Below are 26,659 nucleotides of genomic sequence, written 5' to 3' on the forward strand. Positions count from 1 at the left end.
TTGAGAACATCTCATCACCAAGAAAATAAGCAGCTGAGCCACAGAACAGAGACTCCTCACCCACAAGCTGAGAAAAGGGAGGAGTCTCAGTGAGGGGAGGGCAGAGTGTCTAGGGAGCAGGCAGGGTATCTGGGCACCGCAGCTGCTCCATCACCCCTAATGGAGGAAACACCATGGGTCTTAGCACCGTGGGTGTGACCTCTTGGGAAAACCCTCTGGCTTGACCTGGAAAAAGCAGCAACACACAGACCCGGAAATCCCAACCCACACCAGGAGACACTGCTCAGGAGATTCTGGAAAGTGCCAGCACAAGGGCCCAGGGTGGGGAGGGGCCTAGTGTCCCGTGAGGCCAGGGTGGTCCCTGCATGGGTGGGAAGGGCACCCAGCAGGATGGCGACATAAAGCAACCTGCGGCGAGGGTATACAGCTGCTTGAAGTCACTGTGGATCCCAGGAAGGTCTAGGCTGTCCTGTAGGAAGGGGTGACCCCCTGGGAAGAGACTAACTCGGGTCTCTTGGCCCTGCTGGCACCAGGCTGGGCGTCCTGGGCCCTGTCGGGGCTGGGTAGCATCCCCACCAGACAACGGCCCTCCAACCCCAGGATGAGACCCTGGGTGTGGAGGGATGCAATCTAGACATCCAGGAAGCACAAATCAGAGCCAGGCTGGTTCTAGGGGTGGGGTGTGCAGGCAGGCATTAAGATTGTGTGGTGGGGGCCTTGTCAAGTCTGCATAGCATACTATGTCACTTCACAACCTGTTTTTCACAAGGTTGCTGAGGGCAGGGTGGATGGAGCAGCCCCCATGAGATTCAGGGCCCCAAACCCCAGTGGGCAGCCTGCCAGTTACCCCTTTCTGCTAACATTCTGCGAAGTAGACGGCTTTCCCCTGCTGACTGCGGGACACGCAGCATGCTGCCACTCCCTCAGTCTTGAAAAAAACCCTCTTGACCTCACCCCCTCTCGCTACTGCTGACTTCTCTGCTTCCCAGAACAATTAACACCCCAGAAATCCACTGACCTTGGCCCCCCTGCCCTGGCCGGGTCCTCAGCTCAGCATCTGACACAGTGTGCCCTCCTCCCCAAGCCTCAGTACCCGCCCCGATGCACAGATCTAGGATCTGCCCTGTCCGCACTCCACCTGGGACCCTCCAACTCCAACATGTGCCAAGGACGCCTAGATGCCACCTCCAGACTGGAACCCCACCTCATCTACCATGTCTTCACATCCTTCAGAGCCCCTGGAAGTTGCCCCTCATGGCCTCTGCCCAGGTTGGTCCCCAGCAGCCACTGACACCCTCCTTCCTGGAGGAGCAGTCTCTTCTGCCCCCAGTTTGTCCTCCCAGCAGCAGCCACCAGAGGGCGCCTGTGAACACCCGAGCAAAATCCCAGGCCCTCTTCTGTCCACAGCTCTCCAGGCTCCCCACCTGCTCCGAGGTAAAAGCCCAAGTTCTCCCATGGCCCACAAGGCCCTGAACCACCTGCCTTCCCCTCCTCCCTCTCCTCACTTGGCTCCAGCTGTTCCTCCATCATGCTAGACATGGTCCTGCCCCAGGGCCTTTGCACGTACTCACCCTGGCACCTGCCTGCTCACTCCTAACTTTAAAACTGCAGACTCTGCAGCGCCCCCTCCCCGCCCACCAACTTTCCCTCCAGCATGTGTCCTGACACGCTCACTTCACCTTCCGACTTCCACACAAATCACCCCCTTTCTCTGCTCAATCTGTTTTGTTCCCCAGCTCCAGAAGCAGCAGTGCCCCCACCCCAGCCTTGTGGGACCCCAGGACCAGGCCCAGTAGGGCTTCTCTGGCGAGGCTGAAGGTGGCACTGATGTGGAGAGTACATTCCTCTGCCCCTTCCTTAGTACCCTGGGGCCTCAGTTTCCTCAACTGGAAATGGGGGTAGACAGTCCTGAGCCCCCTTTTCCAGAGGAGGAACAAGGGGTCAGCCCACTGGTGGGCCCTCAGCACAGACAACGCTGCTGAGACTCACCGCCGTAGGAGTCAGGCGGCCGGGAGAGGTCGGGGAGGGCCACATGGTTGTGCACGAGGCCACTGCTGCCAGACAGGCCGTCCTCCGAATGGCTGCTTCCCACCTGTGGATGAGGGGGGGTCATTGGCGCTGGCCTGGCCTGTGCAGCCCACTCACCCTCCTCCCAGGTCTGCCCTCACCAGCACTTACCAGGCCTGCATGGCGCCCACCCAGTGGCATGACAGGGCCAGCGAAGCCTGAGGTCAGTGCCCCATGGCCAGGTAGCAGCCCGTGCACATCGCCTGCAGTGCCCACGGCATGGCTGCGGAGCACGTGGATGGCTTCATCCAGGTGATCCTCCACTTTGCTCTGCTGCAAGAAAGGTGGTGAAGGGCTGGGAACAGCCGCCAGCGACCCTGCTGACCACTGCCTTGGACCTCATCCCCAATAAATTAGTTGAGACGTCCATTCTGGTCAAGGGGCACCTGTCCTGTCACACATTCTGCTGTTTCCACCACATCTGGGGCTCTTACAGGACATGGTTTCCACGTGACCATGGCAGAAACGAACTGCTGAGCCAACCTGCCCCCCCCCCCCCCATCAATGGACCTCCTCAGGCACCCACCGTCCTTGGAACAGGTATTCCTATCTGTCCCTGTGCACCTACCCCACACTCCCACCATGGCGCATCCTCCCCAGCCCCCAGGACGCTCACCAGGCCATGGAGACCCCCATCGTAGCTGGGCGATAAGGCACCGGGGGCTCCTGGTCGGGGCCACTGGGATGTCCCTGGAAGGGGCAGGAGACATGCAAGTGAATGGGCACAGGTTTGAGGTGTGTGCCACGCAGCCTGACACAGGAAGCAGCAGGGCTGGACCAGGAGGCCCAGGCTACAATGCTCAGACTGGCCACATGGGGGCTCCCACGCCCGCAGGTCGGTCTAAGGGCTTGAGCCTGGATCTTGGCCCAGCTGACCTGGCAGCTCCTATCTGGGGTGTGCACCCAGTGGGAAGGTCACATCTTTGCACCTCAGTTACCACTTCTATGAAACCCATGGGGAAGGAGGCTCCTCCCAGTCCCGCCGTACCTAAGCCCTGAGAACACTGTACAGGCCTATGGGTACTGTTAAAACTGCCCACACATCCCAGAACCCTTGGTCGTCTTCTCTCTTCGGACCTGAGTCCCCGTCCAGAACACAGCACAAGGCACACAGTGGGCGTCTAACTAACAACCGTAGGGGTGAATAAACGCCAACACGCCCATGTCTGCTCTGGCTCTTGGGTACCCCAGGGCTCTCCTGGATCCCTCTGCCTCTGCAGTGCATGGAGCACTCCCTCCCAGCCTTAAGTCTGTTTTGTGACCTGAGATCCCCCTCCTCCAGGCTGCCCTCCTCGACAGCCTGGGAGACAACCATGGGAACATGAGCTGAGGCAGGTGGTTGGTCCAGCTCCCCACCCAACTGGGGCTGCAGTCACCAGCCCTGAACCCCTCCCCCAACACCCTGCACAGACCTGCCAGGCCCTGTGGGGAGCCCACGGGGGTGGAGGGACTGGAGGAGAAGTTATTGCTTGAGTGATCCGGGGAGTAGATCTGTGATGGGACAAGGAGAAAAAAAGAGCCACCAGGTGGTCTGTCAGGGCCAGCTTCTTGGGGTCACTGGCTCAGCCACCCACCACATCCCACGCCTCACCGAGGCCAGGGCCTTGCCAAGGGCATCTCCGGAGCTGCTGGATGTGGTCCCACGGGAGCCTGTGAGCGGAGAGATGGGAGGCCCTGGATGACAGAGGCTACCGCACAGATGCCCCAGCCTGGCCCTGGGCAGTCCAGCCAGTCGGGGTCTGCTGCCGTCCAGCACCTGCCTCTGCAGGGCTCTGGGGCCAGGTGGGCTGTAGAGCCGTGTGAACAGCACACTTTGGGGGCCTCAGTTTCCCCAGTGGGGGCCCCTAATGAAAGAGCCATTTTGAAACAGCTGAGGGGGGCTGAGGAGCCGATGGTAACAATGATAACCAGGACCACACTGATAATGATACCAACAATACTAATCTTGAGCCCATGGGGGTGGGGGATAAGGGGCTGTACCCAGGAGGCTGTCCGTCCCGCTGACGGGGGGCGTGTGGCTGGAGATGCTGCTGTAGGTGCCTGCAGGGCCTGAGAAGGTGGGTGCGGCTGGAAGCCCGCCATTCACCTCTGCTCCGTGCAGCTGGTAGCCCTGCAGGGTGGGAAGGATAGGTCAGAGGGGTCACCCCAGGGCACTGCCCCCCACCTGCCAAGGGCCACCCACATAGCTTACCATGCGCTCATGCTGGTGCAGGCTACCAAACCCGCCACTGCCCCCCACAGAGCTGCTGCTGCCTGCCGGGAGGGGCAGGGGGGATGAGCCCCCGCCCAGCATGGGCCCAAAGCCCGCCTGGCCTGGGGTGCTCCAGAGTTCGGCGGAGGGGTGGAGACTGCCATCTGCGGAGAGGGTGATGGTAAGGTGGGTGGGCACAGGGACCCCCGGCCTGCTCCAGGCAGCCTGGGTGAGCCCCCATACCTGCCATGTAGAAGGGGGTGGGGTAGGAGCTGCCGGGCGTCTTGGCGGATGGGTAGGCCGTGGGGTCCCTGCCGTAGTCGTCCCCTGAGCTGGGGGGGTACACCTGCAGGGGCCGCGGGCATGGTCAGGCAGGAAGGACTGGGGCTTAACTCTTGTCTCCCCTCCACCCCACCCCCCTGTACACTGTACAGCTCCAACCCCTCCCTCCAAAACTGTGGTGGCCAGTGTCTGCGGCTTGCTGGTGTCATCAGCCATCTGCAGTTCCTTCTTTACCCCGCCTCCTGCCCACTCTGCAGAGTCCCAGATTCAGACCTGAGGCCTTTGTAGATCAGACACCTCACCCTCACCCAGACAACCTTTTCCCTCCTTAATCCAACGAACTCCTATGGATCCATCAAAGCCCAGCAGTGCTGTCCCCAGCGTTGGAACCTCCCTCCGACCAGCCCTCATCACAGGAAACCTGGGAGCCTCAGAGGCAGGGCCCTGGGTAAACCTTCTGCCCCAGCTGCTCCAAAGAAGAGAGCAAAGGCCTTCTAGGAACAGCACCAACCCTGATCAGCTGGCACTGTCTGGAGAGTGCTTGGACTGACTGGCAACGTCTGCCCAGGCAATGGAGCAGAGAGCGGGGAGCAAGTGATGCATCAGGGGGGATGGAGTGGGCTCAGGGGCATCTCACTCTGATGTTTCAGATGTGACATCATGAGATGAGGCTTAAAACAACCTCCACTTGCCTGCCCCCCACCCCTAGGCTTCAGGATTTCAACCTTGGATGGTAACCCTGAGCCTGGAGTGGGCTGGGTCAGCCTCGGGGGCTGTGCTGGTGGCCAGTGAGGGAGGCAGGCAGAGAGGGCAGTGACCGATCCAGGGAATCCGGCAAACTGCCTTTTCTCTCAGCGTGATTAAGTCACAGGAGCTCAGCACTGGGAGCCACTGACAGCTCGGCACCATCTGCTGGGCCTGGCTCCCTGCCAACCACAGGCAAAGGGGCAAGGATGCAGGGTGGCTCCAAGCCAGGCACAGGGAGGAGGAAACCCTCTGAACTGCCCCCATGATGCCCACCAGCTCCCGCGCCCAGGACACCTGTTCAAGCCCTTTCTGAGGAGCCTCAGCCACAGGAGACCACTTATCTTAAAACACAAGAGACCCAGGCTAGACCCAAAAAAGCACTTCCTGACTCCCTCAGAGCTGGGGCCTCAGGGCAGAAGTCCCCCGAGCCCTTGGGGCTTTCACCAGAACCCACGTGGGGCTGGCCCACCCTGGGGGGTGTCACAGAGGCACTCAACCCATAGGGCTCATCTGTCCCACGACTCACTGAGGACGGGAGGCCAGGCGGCACCTTCCGGACCTTCTTGGGCTGCGAGTCTGTCGGGACAGGAGGAGTGAGAACCCCGGCCCGGCTCCCACCCTCACCCTGGACCCTCCCACCAGACGTGTCTGTCACCAGGGGTGGCAGACAGCCTCCCCCACCACCCACAGCTCAGAGAGGGGAACTGGGGGCTTTTCTCTAATAGAACAACTCAAGTCTCTGTCCACGCACAGAACCTGGGGGGTGGGCATGTGGACTTCATAGGACGCGACCGCTGGGCCTCAAGGGGACTGTCACCCTGGCACACTCACCCAGGCTGCTATCCGTTGCTCTCCGCCGAGGGTGCCCAGAGTAGGAATAATACTGGGACCCGCCCTTGATGCCTGAGGGGGACAGAGGCCCTGGGCTGCTGAGGGCCAGCTCACTGGGGAGGAAGCCCACCTGAGGGAGGGAGGTGGGGGAGGTGTCACCAGTCAACCCCCACCCCCCCAGGCAATTTTGGTTAAAACAATAAGTGCAAAGGCCAAAGTCAGGTCCTGGGGTGGGCGACCTGGGGAGGAGCTCCCTTCTGGCCAGCACCTATGGAGTGTTTCTGATCAAGGCACGGATACAAAAGACAGAGAAACACTGTCAAACCTGAAGATGCGCGCGGTCTGGGCGCTAACACACACAATTGTGCCTAGGGAATCAGCCGGTTTACTTTGTATGTATCCCTCCACTCTGCCTTTTTAAGGCAAACAGTTTAAACTTGCAGACACTGGTATAAAATGGGACTCTTTCCTGGAGAGTAGGCATGACTGGGGCTGAAGGCCCACAGCTGCAGCCTTAGCCTTCCCGTCTGTAAAATGGGCACGCCAGCCACTACACGGCTCAGGGGTCATTGTGGGGACTGACGGGGCCAGGCAAGGTCTCCCTGGGCAGGGGTCCTGGTGGCCAGCAGGCGTACTGTGGCTGTGATAGCTGCCACACTGGCTGTGGCCTGGTTAGCACAGGGGTGGTGCTGTCTGCAGCAGGGCCTAAGACTAAAGCCCCCAAGGGGTGGGGGAGAAGGCCTAGAGAGGTGACCAGGACAGGAGGCCACAGGGGACCGCTATGCTGGGTCACTGCCCCATCAGCCTTGCAGCAGGGGTGACAACCTTGCCCAGGTTGGAAGCTGTGGGCCGGACCACAGGGCTGAGGTGGCCTCAGGTTCCCTGTCTACCACTTGAAGCTGGGTGGGCGGGTGTCTCCTGAAGCCCCTTCAGCTGTGTAGGGGGCCCACAGGCTGGACCCAGCCTCTCCTCCACACGCACCTGGCCTGGTCCAAGGCCTGGCCTGTTTTAGCTGCTGCTGCCGAGTGACCAGCACTCGGCTCAGCCAAAGCAGCTTCACAGATCAGGAGGAAATCAGGATGAATTTGTTTAAAATTAAAACTAGAGAATATAAGGTGCTGACGAGAGATTAGGTGCTCCCCCCGTCCCCGCCCACCTGTACCACCCCCCAGTCTGGAGAGTGGGGTTCTCCAGGCTCTGCAGTCCCATGCCCTCTCCGTAGACACTGCCTCACCTGCGTCAGGCTGCTGACCCCGGTGTCTCTCCCGAAGGCAGCATATGCACCCCGCTCGCTGCCCTTGCCTGGGGAAAGGAAGGAGGGTCACCCAGAGCTGCCTGCACACAGTAGGGACTCCACAGTGCACAACACACTGAGAAACGTGGTGGGACACTGCTCTCCCTACAGGGTAGCGAGGGCCCAAGGGACAAGCGGGGGTCCAGCCAGATGCTGCCCCCAGATAACCTGCAGAGTATCCTGCAGACATGCCAGGCCCCCCTCGTCTCACCCCCAAGTTGGGACAGCACCAATCTGCCCCTCCCCGCCGAGCTTCGGTTTCCTCTGTTCAACGTCATGAGGTGTCAACTCCCCAGAGTGCTGGGTTCCCAGGGGACAGGCTGGGGTCCCCGCTACTGCCTTAGTTCAGCACCCAGGGCTCAGGCTCCTTCACCAGCCTCCAGCCAGGGTTAGCTAATGAGTGAGCAAGTGATGTCCCTGGGGATGCTAAGTCAGGTGACTCGGTGAACGGGCCCTCCCTCTACGTGGGTGGGCAGGCCCCCGCTGTGGGGGGACAACCCGTCAGAGAGAACTGCTGGTGCGAAGGGACTGCTGCGGCTACACAAACACCTGGATCCAGTCTTGTCTGAAGCAGGTCCCTGGATCAGTCAGTACCTGAGCCATTCAAGTCTGTTTCTGGCTTCTGCTGAGCACCAACTTTGAGGATGGACTGTACTCGGCCCTACTGTGAGTAAGGACTCAGAATATTTGACTGACTAACGTGATTTATTCTCAAATTGGGGGGGGGAATCTCCCTTTTATCTTAAAGGACAATTCCAAGTAGACTTCTGGAAGAAATGCTGTTTCGGGGGCAGGCAGAGGGACCATGCTCCTACCAATATGCAGATACCCCACAGGCCGCACCCTCCTGTGCAGCTCAACCTCCCATGACCCCTCCATGCAGGCAACAATGGGCCCATGTAGGGATGAACAAACTAAGGCCTGGAGGCCAGAGGAACTTGCCCCACAGTCCAGAGAGTGAACTTCCTTCCTCCCAGGGCGGGTGGCTGTGGGAAGCAGAGCTGGCCAGCCCAGCCAGAGCTCTGGGCACCTGCCCTTCCACCCCCCATCAAATATGGGGCAGGCACTAAATAGGGGGTATCCTGAAAGGAAAGATGAGGAGACGAGGAGAGGAAGCAGAAGTTCTGGGATGGGACCCGCAGTGACCAGAGCCCTGTGGGTATACAGCAGGTGCCTAAGCCATGCACCAGGCCCCTACATCAGGGCAGGACCACCAGGGCTCGTCAAGGAGCCGGACCAGGTTAGGAACCACACTGAAAGACTGACCCCACCCCTAGGGCCCTGGCACTCACTGCCCACGCCCCACCACAGCCCCTCCAGCCCTGGTCGACAGGTGAGAAAACCGGGGCCCCAGGACGTGAGACCTCGCCCACATCGCCACTAGTTCCCTGGGTGTGTCCTGGGCTCCCTGCTGCCCTCTCTGAGCTCCTTGGCCACAGGAGCATGTGGTGGGCGCGGACACAGCTGGGCTCTGGGCCCTGCTGACCAGGCCAGGCTGTAGGAACTGCCCATGTTGGAAGAGGCTGAAGGAGGCCCATGGGGGATCCTCTGTCGTGGCAGGTGCAGAAGTGACCCCAGGCTCCTGGGTCAGGCCCCACCTCCCAGGCTGGGAGATACACACAGATGCCCGCTGGATACAGCAGGTGCTGGACGCTGCTCTCCCCAACCCCCTTCCCAGGGCCGCGCCCAGGCCACACTCATCCATCTGGCTCCTTCGGTGTATCCAGCCACACAGGGCTTTACCCCAAAGCCCCCTGACACTGGCTGCCCCCTGGCTGGTTTGCTGGGGACCCCCAGTTCACCCACCTTCCCAGTGACCGCCAATCCTGCCATGACCCTTGGCCTGGGAACCAACCCCACCCCCCCAGCCCCTCTCAACCTCCAGAGATACCAACTCCACCATTAGCCCCAATGCTTCCCTCAGAACAGGGAGACCAGGGCTCATGGGGACAAGGGTCCTGGGGGCCAGGTCCCTTCTTGGTGAGCAAGATGGGGGTGGGCCTTCGGGTCTGGGGAGCTGCAGAGTAATCACTGCCAATTCTCAGAAGGCTCTGTGACAACCCATCCGGAGGGTCAGGAAGCCAGGCCTCAGGTTGGGGGACCCTCGTCCGGATCCCGATCCCCACAGTCAGGACGTGGGCGCTCCAGGGAGGGCGGACAGGCCTCAGCCTGGTCCTGAAGTGGTCAGGACTTCACTTCCCAGCTGCACTTGGAGGGTCCCTACCCATGTCCTCTCTCTGGATGGATATTCTGGGAGCCTTGGCACTCAAGTACACTGACCACCCCCCGGACCAAGTGGGCGTGTGGGGAAGTGTGGGGGGCACGGGTGCCACACATGTAGACACTCACCTCCGAGCCCGGGACCCAGGAATGTGGAAGAAGGGAGGCTGCTGTGGGACTCACCGAAGTGGGCGCCATCACTATAGGTCTGCGGGGAGACAGCAGGGGTGAGGGAGGCACCCCAGCCTCAGGGCTGGGAGACAGGCTTGGGGAGGCGCCTGGGTCAGGACACGACCCTGCAATGCAGAGCCCAGAGTCTCTGCAGACCAGGCTGGTATCCAGTCTCACTGCTCTGGGCCCATCCCCCCATGCAACACGACCCCAGGGAGGGAAACCAAGGGTCTCGGCCTCTAGCGGCCCCTCACCCGGCCAGTGTCGAAGGAGGAACTGTCTTGCTCACTGGTGCCCCATGAGCCCGAACTTGGCCGGTCCTCGAGACCTGTAGGGCAGGAAGGCAGGGTCAGGGGCCTCACCTGCCCACTCCACACCAGCCCCCACCCCTGGCCAGAGGTGAGAGGTGGGGTAGCCCTTACTCAACCTGGGATGCTTTCCAGGCCATTCTGACCCACCCTGGAGCCTATTCAGATGCACCCACCCCACTCTGCCCACAGTGACACCACCACCAGCGGCAAGTACCCTGGGTACACGGGTACCAAGAAGACCAATTCCACCCATCCGGGACTGGCCCCCATCCTGTCAGGAAAGATGGGAGCCCTTGACTGGTCTCTGGGCCTCTCAGGGGGCGGGGGACGGGAAACAAGGGATGAGCTCTCATCTCCCCTTTCCAGTAGCTGCCAATTCAAAAGGTGGGGCCGTGCCTTTGTTGAAAGGAGCAGCAGCAGCAGCTACCACTGACTCCCCGCCAAGCACATAGGCTGGCGCCTGGGAAAGTGGAATCCAATCTGGAAGACAGGAGCTTACCCCGCTCACCCAGCCCAAGGTGTGGCAGGGGTTAACCAGTTGGAACTAGGGACAAGGACCGTGGATGGAGGGGTGAGCAGGGTGGGGCCCTTATCTCCCTGAACACTCGCCAGGCACGGCGGAGGACTCTCCCCAGCTCATTCGGGGCAGACAGAACGTGCTCGTGCTTTTCATGGGGGAGGGGTGGGTTGTCTCCAACACTGCCCATCAGGGGCCACAGGGCTCAGGGCCCGGAAGAGCAAAAATGAGCAGTCCTGGGGCCCCTCCCGTGTCTCAGTTTCTCTCCTCAGTAAGTGGGGTCATGAACACATCCCACTTTGCAGGACTGAGGGTGTCCACATCTGACACTGAGTCAAAGCTCCCCAAGCTAGGCTGGGCGAGAGATGGGAGGAGGGCCGTGCCCAGCACTGTAGGCTGTGCCAAAAGACAAGCCCTCCCCCCCGCCCTGACCCTGCATGGTACACATCCAGAACACCCTAGCTGGAACCTTCACCCAGCCTTCCTTTGCTCATCTGTACCAGAAACTTACTTCAAACTGCAGCCTCCTATTTTGGTGCCTTTGTGTTAATCATCTCGCCTGGAGAATTGGTGTTTAATTGCTGTCTAATTTGCATAATCGTGCATATTAATCTTCTGATGAATATTCACATAGCTCACTTAAGATTTTGTTTTCTAATCAAAAATTTCCAGTGGGATTATGATGGGGGGCTGAGACTTGCCATGGTAAGCAGGGGGTCATACAGGGAGCTCCCATGGTCTCCATGAATCCATCCAGCATTTGCCACCAGGTTTGGGGTATCTGTTCCCCAAGGCTCTGGGCCTTCACTTGGACTACGGGAACTACAGCAGCTGGTGGTGGGGGGTGACCTTGGGCACAGGGCCAGCACTTGAGCCCCAGTTTCCCTCCACACCTGCTTACCTGTCGTCCCCTTGCCCTCTAGCACAGCCCCTCTCCTAGATGAACTCATTCTGTTCTAGGTCCCCCACTCCCGTGGGCATTCACAACAGGCCCCAGGAACTTCGAGCAAGAGCAGGAGGCCAGGTCCAAGGCCACAGCCAAGCCTCCCTGCACCCCAAAGCCTGGCAGGGCTGAGGGGCGCTCCTGGGGCCTGACACCCAGGGACCCAGCCAACACAGGCCCCACAAGATTCAGGCAGAGGCAATCAGGCCCTGCTCTTCCCTTTCAGGTAAAAATCTCCTCCCCCAGGCCCAGCCTCCCCCCTCCTAGAAATGACAAAAATAGGGATGACCCCTCCCCCACTACTCCCATTAAATTATCCCCCCCACACGGGTTAATTACACATTTTAATAACCCATCATGAATATTCATAACACATCCCTTGTTCATGTTCCAATTAATATGTACTAATAGAATAAGACTTCACAGTCTGAGTGTATTTTTTTTTTAAATAATCACACTCTTATTTTAATAAAGCTGGAGATGAAGTAGTGGTAGGGCCGCACCCAGAAAAATCACCTCTCTGCTCAATCCTGGCCCACCACCCCGGCAAGAGGCAAGAGATGGACGGAGCACAAGGCTGGGGGGTTAGGTGCGGCACAGAGGGACTCGCCCAGCCCGCACCCCAGCTGGCTGCCCCCTTGGCCAGGAGACATGGCGGGAGGGCGCCTCTGAGGGGCCTCGGTACTGGGTGATTCCTCCACAGCAAGTCTGCCAACTGGGACCTTGGACCAAGTCCAGCCCTTGCCTCCTTTTGTCAATAAAGCTTTATTAGTACAAGGTCACGGGCATTTGTTCCCACACTGTCTACAACAGTGTTTGTCATTGTAGATTAGTTGCACATACTGTCTGGCTCTTTATCAGAAAGGTGAGCTGACCCGAGCATGGAGAATCCTAGAGCCAGTCCCCCTGTATAAAGCAGCCAGACCAGAGGACTTTGGTACCTGGAGTGTGGGGAAGATGGTCATGGCAGCTGAGCAGGGCCCTGCAGTGTCCCCACCTCAACCTGCAGCTGTACAGCCATGGTCGCTGTTGGGGGTTCTATCCTGCAGCACCAGGCCTTGGGTCCCAGGCTAAATCCAAGGAGCTATCCTCTCCCCACCTCACTCCAACGCTCACTCTGCAATCTGACCCTGGCTCAGCCAGGGTGTGTCCCCTGGGTCAAGCCACCACCCTGCACCAGTGTCCCCCCAGGTTCCCTGTGCACCCACTACCCTGGGCAGGCTAGCTCTCCTCCCTCCCTCCAGCCTCTACCAGGGCTCTCCACTGCCCTCAGGGTAGAGACCAGACTCCTCCCTGACCACAGTTCTCTCCCAGCTCACTCCTACCTGACCCCCAGCAGGTGAGCAGATCTCGACCCCACCCAAGGTCTGCCTGGGTGGTCCCCACACCTGATGACCCTTTGTCCCCCTCTGTCCCCAGCGATTCTTGCACAGGGCTAGCCCCCAAATAACCTCCACAGACACCCGTGGCCCCCTCCATTGATCCGACAGCTACTGAAACCATCAAAACGTCATCTGCTGTGCCATCCTCCCATGGTCACATGTGGTGACTACTTGCCTGCATTGTGGCCTCCAGGACTGGGGAAGAGTTCCCACCACCACCAGGGGCTAATTAACACACACTCAGATGGACGTAAGTGGCTAGCGACTGCTGCATTGGACATGTGAACCACCCAAATAAAAACTAAATAATAACGATATAAACCACAACACACACCATGATCACACCTGAGAAAAAATTAACAGCACCTAAAGGGCTCCCGCACTGCCTCCAAGCAAGATTTGAGGCTAAAGAGAAAGTCAGTGGGAGTAACACCCCACCACTTCCAAACCAAGGCTTCACTCCAGCCCAACCTCTCATGAACCCCTGGAGAGGAAACCCCTAACCCCAGGGGCTTCCCCAGTGGAAGGAGCTGGCCCTCAGGTGGAGGAGGGGGCCCCACAAACAGATGATAATGCAGAGAAACGGGGTCCCTCAGGTGCAGAAGTTGCCCCGCCCCTCCTATGAATTTCAGATTCCTCATAAACCACAGCAGAAAGACCCCCTTCTGTTCCAGTCTAACAGGCCGGGTGGGAGGGTCTCAACTCCATCCCACCACCAAACCTAAGTTCAGAATCCCAGTCAGGAATTCCCTGCAAAAACAGGCACAGGGCAAAACAAAACCAGAATACGGAAGACAGCCATGTTCATGGATTTAGGATCGATCCCAGGAAACAGAAGGGTATCTAAGACTACCACCATCGCATGTGCGTTCCCAAGGAAATTGCAGAGCTTGTGGGTTCCCTGAAAAGGATAGAAGATAAGGCTTCCGGGAGAAAGGAAACAGGAGAAACTAATAATTTTGCAGCACATTCGCAAAAGCAGCATCAGAGGTGGGGAGGCGGAAGTGACAATGCAGAAGAGGTGATGAAACACAAGGGCGGGCTCTGGGGATGCCCCCAAACACCAAGGAAGGGGGCATTCTGAGACCCCAGGCGTCCAGGGAGGACAAGGGAAAAATCACCCAAACTCAAAAACACCGAGTTAAAAACAACCTAGCTGCTCAAAGGGAAAAGTGAAGAGCTGGAGGAATGCGCACACCTCTTGGACACCACGTGCTCGCATCCCCACGCAATAATACAACGCATGGGACTGAAGCTCAGGGAGGTATATAGAGGCCTCCCTGGGGAGTACCAGCCCCAATCCCATCCCAACCCACTGCCACTCACAGGAGGCAGGTGCCCAGGTGCTGCTCATCAGAAAAGCAGAAGCAAGGTGACATCAGCTGCAGCCCCTCCCTGTAGAACATCCAGAAGGAAGCGCTCCAGGCAGGAGGGTAATCCCAGCACAGGCCACTCCAGTCAGGAGGAAGTGATGAGCGGGCACCTTTGACCCACACATTAAACAGAATTTAAGACACTATCCCACCAAGAGTGGGCACCGGAGTGCACAGGTGCTGCACTGCCCGGGGGACTCCCCATGGTTTCTCCCAAGGAACCCTTGAGCAGCTGCCATCATCCCCACTTCAAAGATGAGGAAACTGAGGTCTCCTAAGTGGCAGAATTAATATAACAAGAACACGTGTTTCCCAGCTGGATACAAACACACAGGACAGGACTTGAAAAGAGAAATGACATTTTTAAAAAGTGGCAATGTATTCAAACCAAACAGGAGGCCAGGGGAAGGTCACTTTCCCGCAGAGCACGAAGATGTGATTTCACTTTTGGGGAAGTAACAGCCTGATCCAGGAGGATCCCCCTGGACCCCCACCAATAGAGTTGCAAACCACCACAGGCTGCCAAACTCAACCCAAGAAAGTACACCAGACCCGGATGGCAAGGAAGAAAAACTACCATCAGTGTATGAAAAGTGTGAGAGGGATGCAGACTCGACTTTTCTGAAACCTGAAAAGCGCTCTGGAACAAGTGACTCGGGAAGACGATCAGATGCACACAGACATACCAAATAACACCAGTGAAATGGAGGGACCAAGACATTTATACACAAGTCTGAATTCAAGGCTCAAACTCTCGCTGGAATGGAAGGTGGGTTTTTGCTGACAGTGGGCAGGACCCCACTGTCCTGTGTCCTTGACATTGGACAAATGAAAAGCTTGACTGCGATGAGCAGAGACGAAGCTCTCACAGCTCTGGGTCAAAGTGCCCCTTCAAGGCCTCGGAAAGAATGACAAGAGGGCCATTTCAGGCAAGCAGGAAGACCCCGCACCTCCCCAGCAGTGGCAACAGCCCAAGCCATGGTTACTTGTTGCGTCACTGACCCAGAAACGAGCCAGTCGAGGAACAAACCCTCCACTCCCCAACTGGAAAACTGGAAATCTCTGAAAGAACTTGACCAGAAGGGAAAAAAAAATTTTTTTTTATATTATCAAGAATCTACATTTAAAAATAATGAAAATACACATTATTGAAACCAACGAGATATGGCCAAAGTGGTCCTCGGAGGGAAATTTATAACCCTCAAGCCAACACAGGTAAACAAATGAGACTTCAATTCAAAAGTAAAAAGAAAAACTTAACAAAAAAGGAGGACTAAACACAGAAGTAGTGGGGAACTCCCTGATGGTCTGGTTAGGACTCCAAGCTTTCATTGCCAAGGACCTGGGCTCGATCCCTGGTTGAGGAACTAAGATCCCACAAGCGACATGGCATGGCCAAAAAATAAAGAAAGTGAGAAAGTAAAATAAAACAATACAGAAATAGGGCAGAGAAAAGCAGTCAACTGATAAACATCAATTCCACAATGAAGTAGACTCCTTGGAAGAAAAGTCAATAAACAGATACAAGGAGATTTCCTTGGTGGTCCAGTCGTCAAGACTATGCCTTCCAATTTAGCAAGACTCTGCCACCAAAGGGAAGATGAGCTTAATCCCTGGTCAGGGAACAAAGACCCCGTATGCTTCAGGGCAACTAGGCCCATGTGCCACAATTACTGAGCTCATGCACCTCAACTAGAGAGCCTATGTGCCACAACTACTGAGCCCACATGCCACAACGAAAGATCCCATGTGCTGCAACTAACCTGTGATGCAGCCAAATAAATAAATATTTAAAAAATAAAAAGGCTGAACCCCACATGACATGCAAAACGCAAACATGAGGCTGGCAGATCTGGTCTGGCAGTTAAACAAGGATATAGACCAAATGCGAAATTCAGGGTGCTTCAGGGTAAGAAAAACCATTAATTTCTGGACAGAGTCAGGATGTGGGGAAGGAGGACAGCAGGGGCCGTCCTGGGATGCCCAACACACCACGATGATGCCAATCACTCATGTGGATAGTTGTATAGGACCAGAAGGAAATGCCCGGAACATGATGAACAGTCAGAGAGATCTATCTCAAATCAACAGCCAGGATCAGGCCCGGTCCTGCTGACAACAGCCAAACAGCACAACAGCACATGCCTGTGTGGTTCCAGAAACACTGGCTGATGAGAAAGGCACATGGCATCCTCACCAGGATGGAGGAAGCCGGGTGCCTATAGGTGGTTTACTTGGAAAACCAAGCCAAGGGAAGAACCTAATTAGGGGATGTCAGGAGGCAACCACGTAGAAAATATGATGAAAAAGATCTCCAAACAACAGTTGTTCAGTTGCAAGTCATGCTTGACTCTTTGTGACCCCATGAACTAAAGCACGCCAGGATTCCCTGTCATTCACTATCTCCCAGAGTTTGCTCAAACTCATGTCCATTGAGTCAGCGATGGCATCCAACCATCTCATCCTCTGTCGTCCCCTTCTCCTCCTGCCCTCACTCTTCCCCAGCATCAGGGCCTTTTCCAGTAAGTCGGCTCTCCAACCACAGTATAGAAAGTCCTAAAACATCTAGAAACAACCCTCACTGCAGGATTATGTGACCAAATTAAGAAAAAATCAAAAACTATAAAGTGATTAAGTGCCTTATAATTTCAGTTTTCAAAGTTTATTTTAAAAACTTAATACTAAGGGTTGAAATTTAAGGGAGAAGACACCAGGTTCTTACAATGTAAAAATGCAACACCATAAAGACAAACAGTTCTTCCTAAACTTATCTATGAATTTAACATAAAATCAAAATCCTGACAGGTTTTTTTTTTTGAAGGGATGTGAGATGAGAGGAGACATAATTATTCTAAAGATCAAAGAAAAGAATCAGCATATCTCAAAATATGTGGGTGGGGACCTGGAAAACAAAAATTGAGGTAAGACTATAAAATACACCACAAAGCTATAGTAACCAACACTGGGTAGTACTGAGGTAAAACATTCATATTTTTATAGGAAAGTAAAAATTTAAGGCAAAAATTCATGGCTAAATGGCAATTTAGGAAATGCTCTGAGGCATACTGAACCACCAAGAAAGATTTTCTTGAGTTTATTCTGTTCTAGAACTTCCTAAATTAAATGCTTACTCCACTTCTCTCCACTGTATCTGAAGACTGTCAAAGACTATGATTCCTCTCCAAGTACAGCTTTGACTGCACCTGTTTCTTATGTTTACATTCTTGCTGATTTCTGTCTAGCCTGGCTGTGTTGTACTTTCCTCTTTAACTCAACAGGCAGACAAAAGGAATTTTGTTATTTCCAAGTAGTTAGGCTTTTTGTTTATTTCTGCATTTTTTGGTCTTTTATTTGTAGTTTTACTGCATTGTTCTCAAGAATATGAGGAATTATATTTTGGTCACTTTTGTTTGTTACATCCTTTTATTATGCTTGAAATGTGATCTATTTTTATAAGAAGTGTGATTCCTATTTACAGGGCATGGCCTTTGAAGGATAAGTGTTTCTAACTGAAGGTGCCTTTCAGGCCTCATTGCAGGCTTTTCATCAGTATCTCTGATGAAAAGGGCCCAAGAGTGTCTGTTCTGAGCAGTCCCACAGGTTAGCAGGATATGTGCCGTTGGCCAGGAACTGCTATGTAAGTTCAATCTTGATCACTCTATCATTGAGGTTCTCTACCTCCCACTTATTTTTCACTTCTTTGCTCTCACAAAAGCTGTAAAGGCGTCCTTTTCTGCCCTCCAGCGTCTTTTCCTGTATATTCCTCAATTTGATGGAATGAGGAACAGGCACATTCATGACCGTCACATCTGCCCTGCAGAATGGACTGTCATCTAATTCTTAAAAATTTCTCAGAAATGGCACCAAGGCTAGAACAAATGGAAAGACTTGACAACATAAAAATGAAACCTGTAAACCACTGAGAGGAATTGAAAATCTACATCATCAACAACAGTTATAAATTAAAACTTATGAAAAAGGCTGCAACACAGATCACAAAACACTAATATCCTTCCTATAAAAGCCTCCTGCAAATCAGTAAGAACAGTATAGGGCACAGGACGCTACAAAGAGAATACAGCACTGGGTGGTTAGCTGGGATGGTTACTAAACTCTCAAAGTTTCAGCTTTATCCTAAGTATAATGGGGGGGATGACTGCACCTGTCTCACCACCCCAGGAGGACTGAGGACTCAGAACGAATGATCTAGGGTTGGTTCCTGGAGTACAGTGCTTGAGAAATGCTGATATAAGTTGCTGGTAAGTGTTACTATTGCTGTTGTTTAAAAATTCATCAGGCAGCCATAAAAAGGAACAAACTGTTGATCCAACAACTTGGATGGGTCTCCAAGGAAGTGTGATCAGTGGAAAAAGCTGACCCCAGAAGGCTCCATGCTGTGTGGTTCCATGTATGCAACATCCTCAACACAGCAAAGCTGGGAAGATGGAGAAGAGGAAATCAAGGGTTGCCAGGGTGACGTGGTGGGGAGGGGTGAATGGCTGCCGGTGGGAGGTCGTAGGGCAATGGAATAGTCCTGAAGAGACCGTGGGGGTGGCTTCATGGTGCTACATGTGGGATACAACTGGACGGAGCCTCAGACACACAAATGGTGCACGCAGGACTCATGAATAAACTAAAATACTGAGTAAACTCTGTGGCTTGTACCACGGTCGGTCTCCTGATTCCGTGTCATATGAGAGGAGGCTGGGAAGGGGTAGGCTGGGGAGGGGCTTGGGGCTGCCCTGCACATTTCTTTACAACTTCCCATGAATATATTGTGATTTCAAAATAAAATGCTGACTAAATCCAAGTAAAAAGGGAGAAGGGCTCAAGACAGTGATCAGAAATTCATAATAAAATAACCCATCTGACCAATATGCTTTTGGAAAGATAATCGCTCATTAACACATTAGTGCCCGCTAAAGAGGCGGATTTGGAAGAGGTGGGTAAGAGCCGACCCTGGGATGCCAGAGGGACATCCTCACCATGGACACAGGTCCACGGCCAGCGGTTCTGGTCTGGAGCTTAGGCTAAGGCTGTAACCACACGTCCGTGCTGACCCAGGGCGGATGCCGCCTTGCCTGCCTGTGAGGTTTGTACCAAGAATGTGTTATGAACATTTAGAAACACAAACCAGGAGAGCTGCAGAGACATGACAACAGAGAAGCCCTTCCTCTGGGGTCAGCCAGTGCCTCCTGACGTTTCTGAGTAGGGGGCCCTTGACCCTATATTTGGGCACAGGAGGTGCTGCCACTGAGACAGCTGTGCCTCGGGGTTTCCCAAAAGGGTAGGGGTGGAAAAACTATTCTCATTCTACAGCCTTCTAATCTAACACAAGCAAGCCTCCACGTCAGGTTAGTGTGTCTTCCATGTCTTGACAGAGTCTCTAGACAGAGACAGCACAGATTGGCAGGGTGGCTGCTCAGCCCATACAACCCGAGACCCTCTTGCTGGAGACCCCTCCCCACGGCCTGGGCAGCTGCTCTTCTGATGCAAAGTGCTTTTTTGGAGCAGGTCTAGGAAAATGCAAGTGGGCTTGAAGGAATTCTAAGCAGACACTGAGCCAGGATGTACAGAGCGGAAAGGGAGGACTGGGCTGGCAGGACCCCCTGGAGCTCTCATCCCCTTAAGGCAACCCTGCCTGTCTGGAGGGCGGTGACCCAGGCTCAGAAAGCAGGGGGCTTCCCCAAGCCCCATCCTGCAGTTTGACCACCGACACTCATCCCTGGCCTCTTCCTGGGGTCTCCAGCTCCACCAGGGAAGGAGCAAGGGAGAGCCCCCTAACGGGGCCAGTCTCTGTTCCTGGGGTTCTCACATCTGGAGCAGGACCCCCCTTTACTGTGAGCTCAAGGCAGACATGGAGACGGCCCTATGTCTCAGGTCTTAAAGCACCTTCACGCCTAAGGACTCATCGAATCAGCTGACAGGGAGACTTGTTTTATAGATGAGGAAACAGGCATGCAGGCACGTCACCTGGGTCAGGTGACACAGCCTGCCCTGTGTCTGACAGGACACCAAGGAGGGGGCCCCTGAGCTCAGGTCTTAGGGCTCCCAGCCCCAGGTCCCCTCCCTCACTCCTGGCAGCACTAATGGCTTGAAACGAACTAGGGACCTCGGGCTGGTCCAGCCACACCACACCCTCGTGGGCAAGAAAGCTTAGCCCTGACATACAAGGGGTCAAGACCAGACCCTTCCCATCCAACATGGTCAGATGGGGCTGTAAGTGAAATGGGTCTGCAAGAACCATGGAAAATCAACCTGAAAAACCCACGGGGGGGCCTCCAAGCTGGGCCAGGTGTGGGGTGTCTTTGGAGGACTTTCCTTGGGGGCTCCTGGCCCCAAGCGAACCCTGGAAAAGGGAAGAGGTCAGGAAGAGGCCTGGGGAAAAGTGAGGGAGCCACCTCACCTTCCTGAGGAGGAAGGACAACGCCACCTCCTCCAGGAAGCCTCCCAGGACCTGGCCTTCTGCTTAAAGCAGGAAAGCAGCAGCAACCCCAGCTCCTGAGGGTTGTTTGGGGGGCAGGGTGGCCGGTGGGGATTTCCACACTTCAGGAGGACGCCAGCCAGCCCTGAGGCCACTTCCTCCGGCGGAGAGGAAGGCCAGTGCCGGGCAGCAGCAGACAATACCACCCCCACCTTTAGGAGGTGGGGGTGAGTGAGCACAAACCACCCTCGAAACCCTCTCCACCTCCAGCCGGCTCCCTGCAGCCACCCCAATGGAATCTGGAGAAGATAGACACTTCTATCGTGACCCCAGAGACATGAAAGGACACAGCCTCCATCCCAGGGCCGTAGAAAGAGACTGAAGTCCACATACAGCACCAGCCTTCCCAAGGAGATGACCCCCAGCCATCCTCCCCAACACGCACTGAGCTCGTCTCTCTGCCCACAGCCCTCCAGGGCTCCCACCTCCCTAGGGGAAAAGCCTGAGTCCTCCCCTGAGCCCACCAGGCCCTCCATGACTTGCCCACCCTTCCTCCCTCTGCTCCTCCAGCACCTCAGGAACTGTCCTGCCCCGGGGGCTCGGCATTCACAAGCCTCAGTTCAGACATCTCCCCGGAGACGGCCCTTCTGCCCGGCTCCGGGGTAGCTTTCTCCCAGCACTCTGCTGCCTAACCCCTGCTGTAAGCTACTTGCGGCCTGTCTATCCTCCTTGTCCACCCTCTGTACTTGGTGCCACAGGGGTGACCAGCTCGTCCAGGAGTGCCAGGGACAATCCCGTGTAAACACTCAAACCCCCAGATCTAGAGCACACCAGGCCAGTCGCTCACCCCAAAGCCTGGTCTTGTATACAGAATGTGCCAAATACACACTTGACCAAGAACAGCCAGGAGCTGGGCAGGATGTGGAGAGCTGGGGTTCCACACCACACCCCTTCTGGCCTCGGGTTCCCCCCTGGGGAGGGACTGGAGACCCAGAACCCACCGGGACCAGGGAGACCTTGGAGGCCCAAGTGCCCACCTTAGCCCGGACAACAACTCTGCGCTAACCACTGGACTCCCTCCCCTAGCCCCATGGCAGATCAGAAGACCATGACAACGGCTGGCTCTTCAGCTTCCCTCAGGCTCACTGTCGCCCCATCTCACGCCTACCTGTGAGCCTGGAAACACTACCCCAAGCCCCTCATCCCCATACCACCTGATGGGCCTGAGCACTGCCCCCAAACACCTCCTCCCTTGGTGCCTGGTGCACCAGCCCCTAACAGTGGTGGTCCTAGGCTGCCTGGCCCACCCTCCAAGCAGTGATCTCCTCCCTCAAACACAAAGCCAGGAGGCAATGGGGTCCTCCTACCTGAGCTTCCAAACTGGGTCCCAGCCAGGGAGGCAGGCCGGCTCTTCCCGTTGGCCACAGGCAGCGGGAACATCTGCAGGAAGGGAGGGAGAGGGTAAGTGGGGATCACAGTTCTGCCGGGGTCCTGTCCCACTGGGACCCCCACCCCCAAGGAGCACCTCCTAGATCAAAGTCACCAGTGGAATTCAAAAACTCCTGTTTACCGCTTTCCAAAGATGAATTAAGAGCACTTGATATAATCCCTATTCTTAGAAAGGATACACTTTTAAGTTCCAGCTTTAAATAAAAGTGATCATTTATACCTCAGACGGACCCCCAGGCATTGGTATTCCAGCCTCCGACCCTGACCTTCCCTGACCAGCCTGGCTCCCACCTCTCCTTGTGTCCGATCCCGCAAGTGGCAGGGTGAGGGGAGGACACCCAGGCTCCACTGCCGGGACGGGGAGCAGCCCCACATTCTAGGCACTGCTCTGAGGTTGTACCCCTCCCTGCCAGTGACTGGGCAGTTCTCCTGAGGGTGGGGGCACCCAGTGTGGGAACATCACCCCCCAACCCCCACTGGCCTCCCCACTCACTCACCCAAACCCACGGTGTTAAGTCCCTCAAGATTAAACAGCTTAGCAGCATTAACTGGGAAAACCCAACATCAACAAACCCTTGTGCCATAGAAAAAAACAAAACATAGTCCTGCCCTGCCCCAAGGGTCTGAGTTCAGAGGTTCTTTTTGGGCCCCAAGTGACTCAGACTGGCCTGAATCAGGGCTTAGGACTTAACTGGGGAGCGGCTGATGGCCCCCAAACCCTCCCTGGCCAACCAAGAGGTGAGGGTGTGGGGTTTGTGGGTGTGACTGTTGGGGGTAGCATCACGAGCCTGGGGAAGGACCAGGAAGGGGGTTTCTGCCTGCACACCCTATTCTACAGAACGGGAAACTGAGGCCACAGGCTAAGCTGGCAGGGTGAGTGCAGAGGCTCATGGCAGGTGAACACCCAGGCTGGATGTGCGTTCTTGGGGTTTGTGTCCCCTTTGGGGGCAGTGCGGTGCTCACTGGACCCAGGGCCCTGTCCTCAAGGTGGGCCCCTTTCCCACTGGGGACCCTAGGCCTGCGCCGGGGGAGGGGCAGGCCTGGGGGTCATTAGTCAAGCTCCCCTAGAGGAGCAGGGGCTCAATTCCATTTCTGTTTCATCCTCCAGGGTGCCGGGGGCCGCTGACGTGGCACTTGCCACAGGGGGCACTGGGCCGTGTCCTGTAGGTGCTTCAAGTCTTGTGATCAGCCCAGACAGAGCCCCGCACTGCTCAGAGCCTCAGTGTTTCCTTCTGTGAAATGGGACTCAGGGCTCAGGACGCGTAGGCTGTTGTGAAACCCAACCACATGGGGGCATGCACAGGGCTCAGAGGAGTACAGTCGGACCACCGTGCCAGCGCCTGCCCACAGCACCCTCCCCGGCCCCCAGTTGTTCCAGGCCATCATCAGGCTGGGGACAACCTCAGGCTCACCTGAGGGACAGTGCTCAGAGCCCACATGCACTCAAGATCACCCATCTAACAAGAAGCCCCAGACCAGGAGGACACGGATCTTAACAGCTGGGGGCAGCTTTCTTTTCTGGTGTTTAAGTGACAGTTACCTCATTTCCTTCACATGAACCTACCCCAAAGATACGCTTCCCTTTAAAATCTTTTTGTTTTAGTCGAAATTAGGTTGTTTTAAAAAAACAAATTAAGTCAACTTCTATGGGGCAGGTGGGAGGCAGAGCTGTGAGCCGCAACCGGGGCTGTGTCTGGACCTCTCTCCCCATGATGACAAGGACAGTGAAAAAGATCCAGTTCTGGGTTTCCCCAGAGGATAGACACTGGGCACCTTTCCCACTCCACCTCAGTCTCCTTATCCATGAAGTGGGTTGCTGCCTCTGAGCTGGTGGGGGAGGGGGCAGTCTGGACCCTCCAGACAGAAAGGGGAGGTGGGCAAGTGGTTGGGGCTGTCGGGTGGCAGGGGGAAGGGGCCAACCCCTCCCCTGACCCCTAAGCTGGTCTGTTCCAGCCCAATAGTCTGTGACTTGTCAGTTTAACAAAAAAACAACTGAGTAGCACCCCTGGTTACTCACCCGCGGAGGAAAAAATAAAACGGGGCTTAAAAATACCAGCCTGGCCCTTCCGGAGCCGCGGCCGCTCTGTCCCGAGGGCTGTTTTTCCGCAGGGTGGCTTCAGCTTGGGGACTTTTGTTTTTGACAGACCTCAGTGTCCTAGGCCTCGTACCAGCAGATGATCAAATTCAGACCAAAAGAATCAAACCAAAATGGTGCTCAGTGGGGCAGGGAGAGGGGCAGGATTTAGGAAGTCCACATGCAGTCCCCAGGCTTACTTCTGTCACAGGCAGCCCACCTTACAGATGGGCAAACCAAGGCCCCCACTCCTCCAAGGGAAGCTCTAGCTTCCAGCCCCCAACCCCCAGGCCTGTCTGAGCTATGTGACCTCCGGAAGCCAGCACCCTCTCTGAAGCTCCATCCACCTGGCCAGGGAACAGGCTGTGGCTGGTGGAGCACACTGCCTGGGAAGTGTAGGGACATCCTCTGCCACACCCCACACTCCCATCCCTCCAGATTCCTGTGCATTCCTCTCAAGGTCTTTGGTCACTTACGACCCCAGCTCCTGGTGACACTGCACTACAATCACACGTCTACTGAGTGTGTCCTCTCTCCATTCACAGAAGGCCCCCACGTTGGGCACTCCCATTTTTTTGCATCGACAGTGCTATGAATAACCCTGATCACACCATCCTATAGATCAGAAGCAAGATCACTGTCAAGATCACTGCATGCCCAAAGCAAGCTGGGGTCTCAGGGCCAAGCCTCCGCAAGGAGGAACTGAGGGCCCTGGGCAGCCCCACCCTTACTCTGGGCCTTAGTTTCCCCAGCTGTAAAGGAGTGGGCTGGACCCACTCTGTGCCAAGGCATACAGTTGGGTGACAGGTGCCCTGAAGCTGCACCCTTTTGTGGAGGTGTCAACCCATCCATTGGCAGCTCCCTAAATCCCCCCAGCCCCACCTGGGGTCCTTTGACCCAAACAAGTTTGAGGTCCAGATACTGGAGATGTTTTTGGCAGTGGCTTCTTCCCATGGTCCTAGGGCCCTGGAGAGCTAGGTGGAGAGGAAGGGTGGGTAGGGTCGCTCACCATGCTAAAGTCCAGGAGGTCACTGAGCTCCTTGTCCGTGCCTACAGGCGCCATCCTTTGCGACTGGTTCATTCTCCAGGGGCAACGAGGGGCCGGGGTCAAATCCTTAGGCCTAGAGACAGCCCTGCGTGGTGGCCACCACGGGTGCAGGCAGAGGGGAGGAGGAAGGAGAGAAGAGGCATGAGTGAGGACAGCCGAGGTGGACAGATGGGGAGGCCGTTTAAGAGCCCCTCTAAATGCTCCCAGGGTCTGGGTCCTTCGCAGCCAGGATTCCGGGACTGTGGCCCCTAGAGACTCCTCCCCAGGGCCATGGGGGAGTTTGAACAACGGGGTTCAGGCAGCACAGAGCAGATCCCCTGAACTCCCTCAGCGATCACCAAGGAATCAAGTTGCAAATGTTACACTGGATGCGGGGCAGAGTGGTCCCTTCCCAGATAGGTCAGAACCCGCCCCTTTCCCCGCCACCTCTCCTATTTCCTCCCACCCGCACGCTTCCCACCAGCCCCGGCCCCGCCCCCGCGAAGAGGGAGGGGCGACCCAGCCCCGCCCCAAGGGAAACTTGGTGACCCCCCCCCCAACAGCTGTCAGAACACGTTGAAGGCCTAGTCACCCCCAAACTCAAAGCAAAATAAATTCACAAGACTGCAAAGCCCCCTTCCTGTCCCACGACTACACTGGCAGCGGGGGTGTCCCGCAAAGGGACCGACCCACAAAACTTCCCACCACGAAAAACAACCGAACTCTGAAAAGAGAACCACCACCCTAGGGTGTTTTATTGTCACGATATATCTGGCAATTATTTTTAAGCAACTTTAAAAGTATCTCTTGCCCTGGGGGAAGGGGGTCCCAAGACCCGAGTCTCCCCCATCCCCCCAAGGTCCCTAGGGGCTCCATTCTAGAATGAGGGGGAATCCACCTGCCAGGCACCATCCCACACCCAGAAGAGAGAGAACAGGTCCCCGTCCCACAGTCAGACAGCGAGGCCCCTCCAGGGTCTCCTCCCGGGCCCCCAGGGGGGAGGAGGGCGGCAAGCAGAAACCGTGGGGGCCACGAGGGAAGCTAGGGTTCCGAGGTGGAGGGAGACCCGACTTCAGAAGCGGAGAAACCCCCGCTTTGTTTGCCAACTGGAGACGGGTGTGAAACGGATGCCCCGGCGCACCCCCTCCCCCGCGAAGCTTTTTCTTTTTTGGAGGGCGTGTGAAACTGACTTTTTTTGAGGAGTACGAAACCGCACTTCTTCGTGGGGTGGCTGAAACCGATTTTAAAGCAGACCTGAGGGGGGGCTGAAACATGCTTCTCTGGGGGAGGTGAGATACTTCCAGGGTGTCACGAGGACTTTGGGGGGCTCGAAGCCACTTTGGGAGGAGAGGGGCA

The 26,659-nt window shown here is 56.1% G+C and overlaps 1 protein-coding gene across 3 annotated transcripts in view; it reads right to left on the reverse strand.

The window, feature by feature from the left end:
- The window catches only part of TCF3 (transcription factor 3), a 30,402-nt gene extending 5,028 nt beyond the window's left edge, over nt 1-25,374 (reverse strand). For 2 of the 3 annotated variants that reach the window (XM_068979396.1, XM_068979397.1), the window contains exons 1-15: nt 25,286-25,374; nt 22,121-22,193; nt 10,058-10,131; nt 9,762-9,840; nt 7,353-7,420; nt 6,119-6,248; nt 5,814-5,863; nt 4,502-4,604; nt 4,259-4,422; nt 4,048-4,177; nt 3,659-3,717; nt 3,480-3,558; nt 2,684-2,757; nt 2,179-2,340; nt 1,990-2,092 (exon numbers count right to left, since the gene is read on the reverse strand). In XM_068979396.1, the coding sequence (XP_068835497.1) occupies nt 1,990-2,092; nt 2,179-2,340; nt 2,684-2,757; nt 3,480-3,558; nt 3,659-3,717; nt 4,048-4,177; nt 4,259-4,422; nt 4,502-4,604; nt 5,814-5,863; nt 6,119-6,248; nt 7,353-7,420; nt 9,762-9,840; nt 10,058-10,131; nt 22,121-22,193; nt 25,286-25,357 (1,420 nt within the window). In that variant the 5' untranslated portion in view covers nt 25,358-25,374. The remainder of the gene's footprint in view (nt 1-1,989; nt 2,093-2,178; nt 2,341-2,683; nt 2,758-3,479; nt 3,559-3,658; nt 3,718-4,047; nt 4,178-4,258; nt 4,423-4,501; nt 4,605-5,813; nt 5,864-6,118; nt 6,249-7,352; nt 7,421-9,761; nt 9,841-10,057; nt 10,132-22,120; nt 22,194-25,285) is intronic. The other variant, XM_068979398.1, reaches the window with a different exon arrangement.
- Nucleotides 25,375-26,659: the final 1,285 nt, after the last annotated feature.

This window comes from Capricornis sumatraensis, chromosome 9 (genome assembly GCF_032405125.1).
Source record: "Capricornis sumatraensis isolate serow.1 chromosome 9, serow.2, whole genome shotgun sequence".
Classification (NCBI taxonomy): domain Eukaryota; kingdom Metazoa; phylum Chordata; class Mammalia; order Artiodactyla; family Bovidae; genus Capricornis; species Capricornis sumatraensis.